Source organism: Clinocottus analis, unplaced genomic scaffold (assembly GCF_023055335.1).
Source record: "Clinocottus analis isolate CAN_PGR_092001 unplaced genomic scaffold, fCliAna1.0.p SCAF_7, whole genome shotgun sequence".
Lineage (NCBI taxonomy): Eukaryota > Metazoa > Chordata > Actinopteri > Perciformes > Cottidae > Clinocottus > Clinocottus analis.
This window is the reverse complement of record NW_027176229.1, coordinates 7,503,687-7,518,193: the sequence shown is the minus strand read 5'-3', so window position 1 is coordinate 7,518,193 and position 14,507 is coordinate 7,503,687. Positions and strand designations below refer to the sequence as shown.

The following is a 14,507-nucleotide window of genomic DNA, read 5'->3' as shown; positions in this document are numbered from 1 at the left end:
TATATAATGGTTTACATCCAGATCATCCATAAAGATTTATAAACATGAGGTTTTTCAGAAATATTATGTAAAATAGCACTTCCTCTGCAGTGACGAGAGTGAGCTATGTTTATCTCACACCTCCTCTGATTATTTTAGCTCCACACAAGTGGTGAAAGGTGGGTTACCAGAATCTTATCTGCCATCTGCTGAATCTGCTGGGCCTTGCTCTGGATCTCCTCCTTCAGTTTAGTCTCCCGACGCTCGACGGTCTCCAGCCTTTTCACCTGGTTCTCAAGAGTCTTCCTTCCATCCTGCACAAAACGGGCACAAATAACACACACGAGTGTAAACGGCCTTCTGGAATAATTCTTTTAGTTTTGAAAATGCAACCTGAGGTCAAGAGATTCTTATTCTGAAATAGTGTTTGTTTTTTTTCTAAGTGGACATCGATGCACATTTGGTTGAAAAGCTAATGAGACTTTGAATTCCCACTTCAGGGAAAAATGTATGATTATGTAGCAGCCGCATGCATTTGGTTATTTAGGAATCCACCTATCCAATGTTTATAGCTCATTATTCCAAGTTCCTCACAATGGTTTCAAAGCGCTTATTAGCATTCATGTGTGGTGATGTGAGAGGTCTTTGGAGCTGTTTAAATTTGACCATGTGAGTTTTGTTCTTCCCTCTGACTCTCCCGTCCAAATTAACCTATGCTAATTACCAAATTAATATGTCTAGTGCTTGATGTGAAGTGCTGTTCACATCAAGAAGAACTTACAACAACCTGCATCAAAAATAAAGTATGATGTTTCTGTGGGTGTAACTTCAGAAACATGTTGATTGGTTCATAGCTGTGACATAATAACCACATATCACTCCTATGACGCCTAATTCCTTAGCACTCAAACATGTCAAACATTCAGGGTGTTTGAAATAAATAACAAAACAAGTGTTCCTCAGAAAAACAACATGTACAATAGAACACAAGGGCTCTCTGTGCTTTGCAGAGCCAGATGTGTCGATGCAACACTTAAACAATGAAGTCTGTGATGTTGCAAAGCAAACACTGACAAGATACGTTAAGCATATATATATATATATATATATATAGAGAGAGAGAGAGAGAGAGAGAGAGAGAGAGAGAGAGAGAGAGATAATGTTGAACTGTGCGTATGTGCACTATGTGCATGATGAGAGAGCTGTGTGTGTGTGTATGTGTGTATGTGTGTGTGTGTGTGTGTGTGTGTGTGTGTGTGTGTGTGTGTGTGTGTGTACCTCAGTCTCACGGAGGCGTCTACGCAGGCTGTCACTGGAGTCCTCTTTGTGCTGTAGCCGCTCTAGATCTCGCTCCATACGCTCTTTGGCCACTTTCATACTCTGAAGGAGGTCTGTGGCCTCAGCACTGGCCTTTAACGACTAGGTGTTAAAGGAAAAATATCACTCCAAAAGTATGCGATTGTACATGCTGTTTAAACAAAGTGGAATGCAATAGAAAGTTTATATTAGCTTTTCTCATTTACAAAATATAATTCCTGATGTAACATGCCACTGTAGAATGACTATTAACTACATAAACTAAATGAAGTATTGCATATTCTGCATATAAAAAGTTACTTTAAGAAAAATGTCCTATTGTTACTTTGTAATCTAATCTATTCCTAATATGGGCTCCGTTAGCCTTGATAATCTGGATCACAACCTTGTAAGCTCTTTGCAGAAAGGATTGCTCTTTTAAACATTCATTTCTCGGAAAAGACAATTAAGTTTAAATTTTGATTGTTGATAATTAGCATTAACTCTAGTTTAAAAAAGACAGGCTAATAGTTTCCGGGTCAAAGACCAAATCTGACTGTAGACCACAGTTTAAAGTGAGAAAGAGAGAGAGAGAGAGAAAGAATCAGGTCAGGGAGGGTAAAGAAGACACTAATACACTCATCTGAGAGAGTAAAATGCTGTTACATCTTTTGCATTTGGGAGCACAGGCTGAAATAAATTATTCATTAATCTTCCCAGCAAAGCTTTTCTACCTTGGTAAACTTCTCTTGAAGATCCTGGATCTTGGTCTGCTGCTCCGCATTGGTCTAAAAATGAAAAATAGAGGCATGAGATGTAAAGGTATTAAGATATTCAAGCTTATCATCCTTTGTCACAGTCACTTTAACTTTAAATCAGTGTCCTTATCTACACATATTTCACCATCGTTACCAATAACAGAATCTGATTACAATTAAATTAACTTCATTTTCTACCTTCTCCATCTTGGTGATCATCTCCTCTGTATCTGCTTTGCCTTGCTCTTTGACCTGTGAAGATTAAAGAAACTCTGAGATCGCTCCTGGTGATAATCATGACCAGTCTACAGTAATGTAGGAACCTCATAGTGACTACAGGTGAGTTATTATATTTATATTATATATATATCTCATTACATTGAGTTACACTGTGATAACCTCTGTCTATGTAAGTGTCAGCATAATTAACAGTGTCGACCTTCTGCATCCTTTGCTGGTAGTCTGCAGACTTCCTCTTCAGGTCCTCGCTCGTCTGCCGAGAGTCCTTCAGCTCAGACTCGTACAGGTCGCTGCGGCGACGGGCAGCCGACAGGTCTTCCTCCAGCTGGCGTATGGAAACTTGCATCTCCTCCAGCTGTGCATGATATTCCTGCAGAAAAAGAAAATGCAAAGAGGCCAGGCAAAAGAAGAGGGGAGGGGAAGAGCAATAACATTAAGAAAAGAAATTTCAGAATGAATTCCACTCAGTAGAGCACATCCACCGGCCAAAAAGTACCTGGCGAATGCTGACGACTAAGCACTTTATTTATAGTTAACATGAAATTATTCTGTTCGCAGCCATTAAAGTTGCCCCTCTTTTAGTCCAGAACATTTAGAAAAAGTAACATTTCGTGAAAAATAACTCTTCATTAGACCCAACTTGTTTGAAGAACATGTTCTTGTTAGAAGCCGCTGCATCATTTATGAGAACAAACTCATTCATAAGAGATGTAGTTTAGATGTGATGGTACAGAAGCACTTTCAAACTCCACGAGCTTGAACGAAAGCCATTATGTGTCAAATATTTTCTTTCAGATAGTACAGAGACACATCAAAATGGGTATCAATTATAATCGCGCTAATACAAAAAGGCAATGAACAAAAAAAGGAACGTGTAGCGAAGAAATTGATCAGCCAGACTCACTTAATGCACATGTCTGTTTAAGAGTAATTAGTCACAGCCTAACAGATCCAATTTCACCCTCCTCATCAGCAAAAAGCACCCGTCTGTCAGGCTAATAAAAACCTTCTGCTTCCAGGGAGACTGATGCTCAACCAACACGGATTAGGACAAGTAAACAACATCCGACATGGTGAAAACCAAAATAGTTTTGCTCGAGTGGAACAGGAGGTTACATATATAACCGTGAAGGAATCTCTTGGTAAACAAACTGCCTCCCCGACCAGGAGGACCATGTTGGTCTTCCACATAGATGGGAACTGACTTGACCACTAATCAGCTCCTATCAATGAGAATTGGATGGATCTCTTGGATACTAACTTTCATTTTCAAATTATAGGAGTATTTTGACAAAAGAATAACTCAGTATAGCGAAATTCAATAAAGGGGAATTCAGCTTTCAATATGAGGTTAAACCACTAAGGGCGTGTGAAGCGCTAAAATACGGTATTATTTCATGACAAAGGACCATTTGTACAACAAATGTTATTTCAATGGCTCATTCTGGTTATCAGATTTACAGATGCAGTACTGAGATACTGAGAGCTAATAATCAGTCACCATCTCTCTATTCGCTGTCTTGGGGTTGCTTACAATCTCTAACAGTATTATCAGCCCTAACAACACAGAACGCTCTCTGTGAGGGCGATATCACAGACTACGAGGCAATTCATTTCCTTTAGATCCAGTGGATTTGATTATGCATGCATACGTACAAAATACTAACACATATTGCGTGCCCCATCAAGGTTCACACAACCGAGACAGAAACAATGTCCTTTTTAATAGTTCTTCATGTGAAATTGTCTCTTTGTATATGTTTGCAGGTTTAGATATCTGAATGACAGACAGATGGCTTTTCTTTCAAAATAAATCAATCTCCACTGTTTGTTGATCCAACACTGCAATGTTTCTGCATGAAAATAATAAACCCTGCAGTCATATGACAAAGCGTAGGAGACAGATGCTTTTCAAGATGAAATGCTGTATATAGCTCACATAAATAAATACCCAGCTGAGAGGAACCAATGGGAACACACAGCCAGAAAATATACATCAAGCTAGGCTCACAAATGTGAAGATACAGACGGACTATAGTCTTTTTCTTTGAACCATAATTGTATTGCTGTTCTTTTTTTGACTGTGATCAGTTATACACAACCAGTTATGAGATGCAAAGATTAACCACAGTTTGATGAGCTGTGTTATGAATAATCCTCTGACAGTGTTGGTTCCTGAAGACTGCTCACTGGCAAACACATCTTGACCTTTATTTGGAGAACGCCTGGTCACGAGACAATAGACTGACAGTCACTTTGGTAGCAATGCATGTCGGAAATGTCAAACTAGCGATCTAATTAGCCCGTAGACATGCGTGCTGTGTGAGGTTAGAAGCCAAAGTGTCAAACTGAGTGAAAATTCATACTCAGCTAAACAGGCTGTGCTCTACGCAGTAACATGCTTCAATTAATATTAAAATAGCATTATTGCTGAGGACAAGCATCCGGCACCTGAACACCCTTCTGTCAGACACTTCTTGCAGCTCCTCCCTGGGGATCCCCTCGGGCCTCCGTGTGCTTAAAATGTCCAGCGAGGCGGGGAGTCGAACTGGCTCTGACCCTTTTGCACATTGAAACTGGTCTAGCTGCATCCAACAATTTCTGTAACTTTTTTAGAAAAGACAATCTGACAATCATGCAGCAACTGGCCAGGTGTGTGGAAGTGACAACGAAGACAGGATTTGACGTTCTCTGTCAGGCTCTTTTTTTTATATTTTCATACTATATATGGTATATTGAACTCTTATATGTTCACAATTAAAACTGTCAATTGTCTTAGAACAGTCGTCCGGCGCTCATATGAATATTGAAATTGAAGTTTTTTTACTTTTGTACTGGACATCAAACAATCCTTTTATATTACAGTCCTAGTATCAGTAATAAATCAAGTCTAAATTAATAGGTGGAATGAAAAACAGCAAATAAACCTGTTTCAATGTTGAAATGGGCAGCTAACGGCACCGCTGAAGAGGAGCAGCGAGGGGGCTTCTGCCGGGACTACACCTGGCCAAGCAGCAACAACTCAAATCTATGGTCCTTTTGGATCGCAAGCTACGCCTTCTTGTTCATGAAGTATTGTATTCCTGCAATGCATAACTCCAACCCAAGTTTTACTGATAAATTGCGTGTTCTACGGTGGAAAGCGAAGCGTATGCACAGCACATGATGTTAAATGAAGATGTTCAAATCATCCCCACTAGAGTGCATTCCTTTTACATAGATAACACTAATGTGGTATATCAAGTGATGTTCTGTTTCTCAAACAGCATGAGCTAAGGCCCCAGCACCTCATCACGACAGCCTGCCCACTGCATCAGTGCTCGCCACACTCGTAGGTATAAGGCTCTGGTCACCATAGCAACCATCGCACGATGTATTCAGTGCTTGGTAACTGGCGCTCGTGTAGGCTGAGAGAAACAGGTTGCTTTTCTATTACCTTTTTAAAAAAAAAATGGTGCATAATGCCAGATAGATGACTCTCCATGCTCTCTATCTGTTGTCCGATACTGTCGCTCTTGTAACAGCGTAATTAACACAGTTGGCAACACTCGGTCATGTGGTGCTGTCACACGTAGAAATATACGTATACACACCAACACTCATACATGCCACACACTCATCACATTTGATTTCAGTAATTAAGGGCTGCGTGTAGCTCCCCTGTCTCATTCCCCATTATTAGCATTCCTGATTGCAGAGAGATTCACACTGAGTTGACCCAGCAGACTTTACACTCAATACAGCTAGTGCACTTCTTTTTCTGGCAGAAAACTGACTCAACAATAAATTAATTGTAAAGTTCATTCATCAATGAATCGTCGAGTAAATCTCTGCCCCTCAAACTCCTCAAACATTTGAAATCTTCTTAGCCACAAGTTATACAAAATGTTTTCAATGAAAGAGTTGGCAATAAACTGCATCATTAAATTGTTGCAAAAAGGTTCAAGGATTTTTTTAAAAAGTGGCATCAATCGCACAATTTACCTCAATAGGATATATGATATGAGGCATGTATGAACTTATTGGAGGTGTTATACTGACTGCACTGATAATTAACACTCACACACTCAGCCTTGCCCCTTTATGAAATAATCTTAACCTGATTTAGATCTTTCTTTTGGCTTTTCTACTTTATGCATTATACAATGCCGTATACCCATCACTACAAATATTCATCAAAGAAGTGAAGAAGTACTGAGTTTAAACCTCTAAAGTGAGATCGTTTAATTTGTTTCAAGAACAGCAAAGTGAACAAAAGGTGAATGAAATGTTAAGTGACTGTGATGTTCGACAGTCATTGAGGGATTCCCCTTACTGTGCCTTGATTCAGCCCAAATCATTCGGAGTGAATGGTAAACATGTCAACCCACTGATTGAATGACTCCTACCTGCTCTTTGATCTCTTGAAGCTTGTTGCTCTGCTCCCGTATGTCATGGAGTAGCTGCAAAGCTTTATCGTCCTCCTGTGACACCTCCATGCGAGCTTGTTCCAAACTGCGCTTTAGACTCTGAAACCAAGACAGTCAATGTTCAGTCAGTGGACCGTGTGTTTGGTACACCTTTTCAAACCTAAATGACGAAGAAAATAGCAGCTCTGCAATGGTTATAATGTGAGGTTTTGTTGTCAAGTTGTTCTAAAGTCTGTGGCAACTAATATCAGTAGTACGACTTTCCTATTTCAGTATCTAAACAGAGGCATGCAGCCGAGTGAGAGAAGTGTGCGGCACTGTGAGTTTTCAAGACACTAGCGGCTCTAAAACACCAGGTAGCATTCACATTTTCTCACAGTATCCCAAATGAGACAAATGCAAGGGCAAATATTTGTTTTCTTTCTTCAGGAGACAAAACTTACTTCTCAACACTTTCAGCACTTTTATTTAATGTATCTGTGTATCAAGAATCTTGTATCTTTTTAAAAAAAAAAAAAGTTAACACATCCTTTGCCTTTTGTAGACTTGGTTTATTTCATTAAAGACATAAACACACACACACACACACACACACACACACACACACACACACACACACACACACACTTGGCTCAAGTACAACAGTCCATGTGCGTCCCCTGTAATGGCTACAGGGCCACTCACAGTGCATTCTGTGATGTAGGTTGCCAGGTCTTGTTCTAGGATGGTCCTCTGGGTCTCTGAGGCCTTCAACTCGATATCCTTCTGCTGCAACACCGACTCAAGGTCAGACATCTTCCTCTGGACAAGTGAAATCTCCTGCTCAACCTGGAAACAAGAACGTAGCATGGCCCTGACTTTTCTCTGACAGTTTAGTATCATTTCATGAATCTGGGGCCCACAGTTGTGAGTAGATATATGTTTTTTTTTAGCTTCCCGTGAAAGTACATAGCTAAGTTTAGGATATTAACAACAATATCAGGAACAATGCAGTGTGCGTGTGTGTGTGTGCGTGTGTGTGTGTGTGTGTGTGTGTGTGTGTGCGCGTGTGTGCGTGTGTGTGTGCACGCACGCAAGTGCACAAGACTGCATTTGTTTGGTAGCACATGTCATTGGTAGCGATTGATGATACAATTAGATGTGTCATTACAGCATTACAGGGCCTGAGGAGCATTGGGGACCAGGAACACAGCAGGACTAGCAGCACAGCCACAGATACACAGTCACAGCATTTAGTGGATGGTACATCGAACACACAGTCGGTGTGCAGACGCGTGCTCACAACAACACGGCGCCTCAGCATGGGGCTGGAGATAGTAAAAGAAATGACAACATTGTACTGGAATCCATCCTTACTTAAAAACAGTGGATACTTTTTAAGGAGATTTCCCATTTCCAACACGGAGACAGATGTTGTTTAGCGGTCTGATAGTAATATAGATTAATGATGCAATACAAGATAGATGCAGTAACAAAGTACTGTATTCTCTAACTCAGTTGTCGATACTTGTTTTGTGAATCCAGGTGCATTGCAACTGGCCAGTCATTGTACTAGCATGAGCACATGGAGGCAGTGGCGGGCCATGGCTAAGCCTTCTCTGCTGGCCTGATCACAAAGTTATTGCTATTTTATAATTCTAAAAAATGTCACAGATACATGTTTTTCTCATTGCACAGCTCTTGTCTTCCTCTGGAGTTCTGCAGTCCAGCTGCTTATGCAACTTTTTTAAGGAGAGCTTTTATCCAAATTTTAATTAATAAAACATGAAGTATTAATGTAAATGAAAAGAATAATCAGATCTGATAAGGAAGTTGGAAGGAATGCATCATTGTGTTAAGCCACAAGTATTACATATTCATTAGGATTCTTCTTAGCAGTGATTGTACTTTAGAGGTACTTCCAAGTTTACAACATGTCTTAAATATAGTTGTAGTTGTACTGTGCTCAACCATGCACCAAAATACACACACACACACACACACACACACACACACACACACACACACACACACACACACACACACACACACACACACACACACACACACACACACACACACACACACACACACACACCAGCACAGCAGCAAATTGACACACAGATAGTGGATTTGAACTCGTTCTGGAAACAAACTCTTACCATGTGAAGAGTAATACCTGTGACATGTGTCCAGCAATTATGGATGTTTAGTGTTTTTAATGAGGCTTTTCCAAGGGAGACAGTCTTATCTAGCAAGTTGATGGATGTGGAGTCACTAATCTGTAGGAGAGGAGAGTGTGGAGAGAGGATGGCAGATAGGGAACAAGGAGAGAATCATGATGGCAAACAGTCTTTATGCCAGTTCACCTCTTATGAAAACTGAAGAGCTGACTCAATGCTCTTATGTAAAACCCTTACCTTGCATAATAATCATTCTGTATAGAATAAGCTTTTTCAGCTACGTGGAACAATAAACCTTCCATATGTGTTCTGACACTCAATATAACATTGACAGCATGAATATCATCTCAATGTTGACCTATTAAACTAGTAAACAGGAACTACAAAGACCCTGGACCATAGAGAATTACAGTCAAAACAAGTTGTATTCAGCTAATGTGCCAACATTAAATACATTTCAAAACTAAATTAGTCAACCGTCTATACTAAGATCCTTGAAATAAACTTTAGTTAATAGGTAACAAGGTTATCTTAAGTACTTCTATGATGCTCATGCACATATGTTAATATGATTATATAAGTTACTACTGGATCTAAAACAAGAACAATGTCTCGTTGGGGTTCATACATCATTTACAATACACTTATTAACAGTGAACATTTTTGTAAGAGCTTGTAAATGTTCTGTTCATAATGCTATTATTAACACGTAATATAGTCTTAACAAATAACAATGTTAAAAAGCCTATATTAAAGACTTGCAAAACCCTTTTTACCTGTTAATTAAGACACATTACAAGGACATTTGTATAAAACATTTGACCCTGATACCAACAAGAGCAATTAGCAATGAAGCGCTGAAGACTTATAGACTTGAAAACTTGTAAATAGCAACGTGATCCCACAGATAACAAGCAGATAAAATATGTTGTTCCCAGGAGATCCACACTGACCAAATATGCACTCATATTATAGCTTAACAGAGTCTAAAAATAGCCTGCTTGTGTTCACACAACAGCCTCTTTTACCACCGCTGGATATATTTGGCAGCTTTTGTGATCAAGCGGCAGGCAGAAGAATGAGCGACGGAGGGAGAATATCTATTAAAAGCAGAGGCTCACCACCCACTCCTCCCTACAGTAACATACTCAACTCAGGCTCTAACATGAGGATTCTAGATTGCTTTGTGATTTTACATAAACATTAATGTAAATTATATATACTGTAACATTGCTTATTTATATTTTTGACTGTGCGCTATTGTATATAATATCTGTCTCTAGAAACGTCTCATTGCTGCCCAGAGGATCTCATGCAGTGGCATCTGTGTCAAAAAAACCCACTGCCGACGTTGCAGATGAACAACGGAGAATGTGAGTCTCTGGTGCTTGCTAATATTTGCCCATGAATGTTGCTGATGCAATCTTTATGTTTCAAGGGTCATTTGAGGGGCAAGTTGTTCGGTAACACAGCAGGCCGCCAAGAATGTGCCCATCAGAATCCTGCTGCCTCGTCATCGACATGACATGATGCAGGAGCAGGTGGTTTGTCATGAGTGATGATGGCATGAGCCAAGTGTTAGCAGAGGCTTCCTCAAGCAACTTGCTGCTCTTCAGCCTTCGGGCACATTGCATCATTGGCAGTCTGGTTTAGAGGAGATGTCAAAATGTCCTGTTTGTATTTGTTGCTCTGAAACCAGGTGGCACAGCAGTTGGAGAACGTATGGTATCTGGGGAGCGGACCTTGATATGCTCACCGCCCACAGCCGACCACCTAACCCACCGGACCAATCGCCACCCAAAGCGAAGTCGACTGCCCCCAGAGAAGAGGGAGGAGAGCCGAGATGGAAGCTCAGCTGACCCAGCTAGGACTTATGTCTGTTCCACCACCCAGTCTGCTCCTGACTCATGTCCACTCGCAGGAATATCCAGTCTAACCCGGCAACAGGAGGTCCACGACTGTTGTTCCCACATCGTTGCACAGACCCGGCTTCATCAGGACATCCCGGGCCACAGGACAGAGTGCAGGACGAGAGGCGGCGGACTCTGTGCATCGATGATGCTTGGTGCGCGAACGAAGTCAAAGTTGATAAACAATGTTTCCCTGTTGTCACCTTTCTAATGTGAAGATGTCGGCTATATTCTCTGCCCAGAACATTGTTTTGCTGCAGCCGTTTTACAATCCTCCCGACGCCAATTAAATAACTTCAGGAATACACTGTTTTGTTTGGTCTTTTATCTTTTTCTTGTGCAGCAAATGGGCGACAACTGTGTTTTATTGTACAACCCTGTGTTGCATAATGACAATTAATTATCCTTGAATCTTTGAAATCTTTTTAACCTTGCTGGTGGGATCTCCCGAACATTTTCACAAAAGCCTCTTTTTTCTCCACTGGTTCATGTTTCCTGTTTGCACTCGGAGCTCCAAACCCACTAATGAATCTCATCCATCTATATGTGCGGAGGCCCAAACAACACTGCATGATTTAGTGTTGTTCACTTAACAATGTGGACAAATTCCACTGCAGCCATCCAGTGCTAAAGTTGGTGGTTTCAGGGTGCCGTCCTAGCATGAGCCACCGGATGGGACTCAGATCTGGCTGTCTTTCTCTCAGACTCAAGTGCTAGCTGACTGCCCATAATAAGCTGAGCTAACAGACGGTGCAGCTGAGGCCCTCCTCTGCAATAATGATCTCCCTGAAAGCAATTACTAATGACTACTAATAACTATACTTTAAAAAGCTCACACACACAGCTTACATCTACAGGAACGACAGTTTGACCACTGAGGTGGCCTTATCTGTTTCTGTCGCACATTTGCATATTTGTGTTATTGAAACATAACGCACACACGTTTAATTCCAAGAAGCGATTTAATTACAGTACCTGCAATCGTAAATGATCCGTGTTAAGGAGAGCTCATCAACAACAGAACAGTCACATTCAGAGGAACATCGGCTTCCTTCTCAGTCGAGAAGCTTGTTTCTGCTGGTTGAATAATGTGTGCTGCTCTGTGAGTCAGTCGTTGAAGAGGAGGAGAGCGGAGAGGTTGCATCCCAGTCATGGCGTTGCTCTACATTCAGTCTGCATGGTGACGAGGGGCCAGTCCTACTGTAGCGCTGTAGGCAGCAGTCAATCACAAACCTGTTCAACACTGTACAGATTCTTCCCTAAAAACAAGCTCAAAGTCCGTCTGCCATCTACTCTAGTTTGAGCTTTCATCACATCGTCTCAAGAGGTTGCCCGTTGGATCTGGACCTGGACTTGTGTAGCGCTTTTCTAGTCGTCCGACCACTCAGAACACTTTAACTCTACATTCACACCCATTCATACACTGATTGGAGGAGCCACCTGCCCTTTAGGACAAACTAACGTTCACACACTTTAGGCACAGCTACGGGAGCAAGTGTGGGGTTAAGTGTCTTGCCCAAGGACACAGTCACCCCTATTGTCATGGCAACAATAGATTAGTAATACCTCCGTCAGTCAAGCTTTTCCAGCTGCTTGGTTTCCTGTTAACCAGCACAGGCATTAAAGATTGGAGAAGGTTAACCTGGGCCAATTCTTAAATGCAACCTTATCTAAAGAACATGTGCTAATAGGGACTTATTATAGGTCGAAGGCAAAAAAAAATTGTATTGGCCATTGCACTTTTCTGCAGTTCCCCAGTAGCCAGTGGAACGTGTTGCAATAAAAGGGGTTTGAACCCAATCAACTAAAGCCACAATTAGCTTTTAATCACTGATTGGCTGGTATTATGCCTATAATCTTTCCCCAACTCTCCAATAACCATGCAGATTCACAGAAATGGTCACAAGGTGGGTTGCATATGGCACTAAAAACAATTTCAGTTTTCAGTGCACCTGAATGCTCTGCCGTGAAGCGTTAACCATCTGTAGTGGTCGACATGACAGAATATCACGATCAACAAAAGTGTGCTTAGCACTTGGAAAAACACTTCAAAAATCAAGTCCATCATTATATCACAAATCCAAATGACAAAGAGGATCAGTGTGGGCTTCTAAAGGAGGCTTTTGGGAAAATGACTCTTGAGCAATGGAGCAGTAGAGCTCTCTCTCTCTCTCTCTCTCTCTCTCTCTCTCTCTCTCTCTCTCTCTCTCTCTCTCTCTCTCTCTCTCTCTCACACACACACACACACACACACACACACACACACACACACACACACACACACACACACACCTCAGAATTGACAAGTCTGTCCTCCAGAGAGTTCATTTCTTTTTGACTTTGCACAGGTGTCTTTTCTTTCCTCTGTTCCATCTACCACTAATTTGGTATGCCTCCACAAACAGGTAAAGATGGAATAAAATCAACACAAAACAGATGTGACAGCACACGCCTCCTGGCAAACCGTTAACAAGTTATATAATGAACACAGTCCTCATATTCTCGGCCACTTATAAGCACGCACCTCGTCAAGCATGAATCACATTACCCAGTCTGAGTACATAATACTAATACACATCATCTCTGTGTTCATGTATCAGTCTCTCCCCCAACCTCATTAATATTCTGTCCAGTCAGTCCTGTAATTTGTGATCCAACCAAATAGGCTCCAGAAAGAAGCAGCAAGCTTCCTTCACCTCTCCTCCACCCTTGGCAAAACCTGCTGTTACCATAGAGATACTTCCCTCCAACCACAGTCTTCTTCTTGTCATACTTTTTTTTACCAACCGACTTTGCATTTCCAGCTTTCTTTCTGTACTCGATCTCAATCTCAACCTCTATTGCACCTTTGGGAAGTCCCTGCATGATAGACGTTCAGAAAAACTTTGTCTCAAAACTTCCTCGGTCTTGGTAAACATGAATCAGATTTCTTGTGGGGTGGGGAGTGCAGTGGGGCAGAGGAGGAGGAGGAGGGGGGTATGCAGTGGTCTCATCTCAAAAATATACATACAGTGTATAGTTTGAAAGCCATCCCGAGGAGTGATAGCCATCTGTATGAGTGTATGTGCTACAGTAAGCAGAGCGGTGAAGAGAGACGGGCAAACAAAGACAGCATTTCAGTGTCGTGACCAAAAATAGGAATCATTTCTGATAGACCAGATACAGCTGCTGCATAAGCTCGCCGTTACCAATGCTATCTCATCACTCCATAAATTATCAGCTGTAGTGTCAGTCAACCAATCAGTCAGTTAACAGGTTCAACATGCTGTCAAGGGAGAAAATAGCAATGCGCTGGAGCAGTTCAGAGCTGTCAAACCAAGATACTGGTGTCATTCTTTCTCCCACCAAGTCATCACCCCCATCCCCTTCCTTATCTGTGATAGGAGCACTACTATCAGTATAATAGTATAGCACTTACTCAGGGGCTGCTACAGCTGACAGCTTTTCTACGAAGCTCTTTAGACGCGGCACCTCCTCGTCCGGTAAGCCCGTTCATGTGGGGTCTCCCTCGGAAGCCACCAGCCAGAATGAGAGCTTCGCTGGTTCATCAAATTCGGGGATGTCATCCTCACTGGGGAGAGAGAGTGGAGCCGAGGGGAGAGAGAGATGCGCCGTGGCAGGGCAGAAAGCTGTGAGGCAGTGAGAGTGGAGACTGGAGATTACTGCTTACAGAGAGATAGAGAGGAAGGAAGAGAGGAAGGGAGTGGAGGACTACAGAAAAATAGCATTGTGGAGTAATGCAGCATACCAGTG

At 41.6% G+C, this 14,507-nt stretch overlaps 1 protein-coding gene across 8 annotated transcripts in view; it reads right to left on the bottom strand.

Moving 5' to 3' along the window:
* Positions 1 to 14,507, bottom strand: part of LOC137805012 (citron Rho-interacting kinase) — a 40,600-nt gene extending 26,093 nt beyond the window's left edge. For 6 of the 8 annotated variants that reach the window (XM_068604645.1, XM_068604649.1, XM_068604647.1 and 3 more), the window contains exons 1-9: positions 14,173 to 14,507; positions 8,841 to 8,943; positions 7,367 to 7,510; positions 6,662 to 6,781; positions 2,473 to 2,643; positions 2,232 to 2,285; positions 2,010 to 2,063; positions 1,258 to 1,398; positions 168 to 293 (exon numbers count right to left, since the gene is read on the bottom strand). In XM_068604645.1, the coding sequence (XP_068460746.1) occupies positions 168 to 293; positions 1,258 to 1,398; positions 2,010 to 2,063; positions 2,232 to 2,285; positions 2,473 to 2,643; positions 6,662 to 6,781; positions 7,367 to 7,510; positions 8,841 to 8,849 (819 nt within the window). In that variant the 5' untranslated portion in view covers positions 8,850 to 8,943; positions 14,173 to 14,507. Of the gene's footprint in view, positions 1 to 167; positions 294 to 1,257; positions 1,399 to 2,009; positions 2,064 to 2,231; positions 2,286 to 2,472; positions 2,644 to 6,661; positions 6,782 to 7,366; positions 7,511 to 8,823; positions 8,944 to 14,172 lie in introns of all 8 variants that reach the window. The other 2 variants (XM_068604646.1, XM_068604651.1) reach the window with 2 other exon arrangements.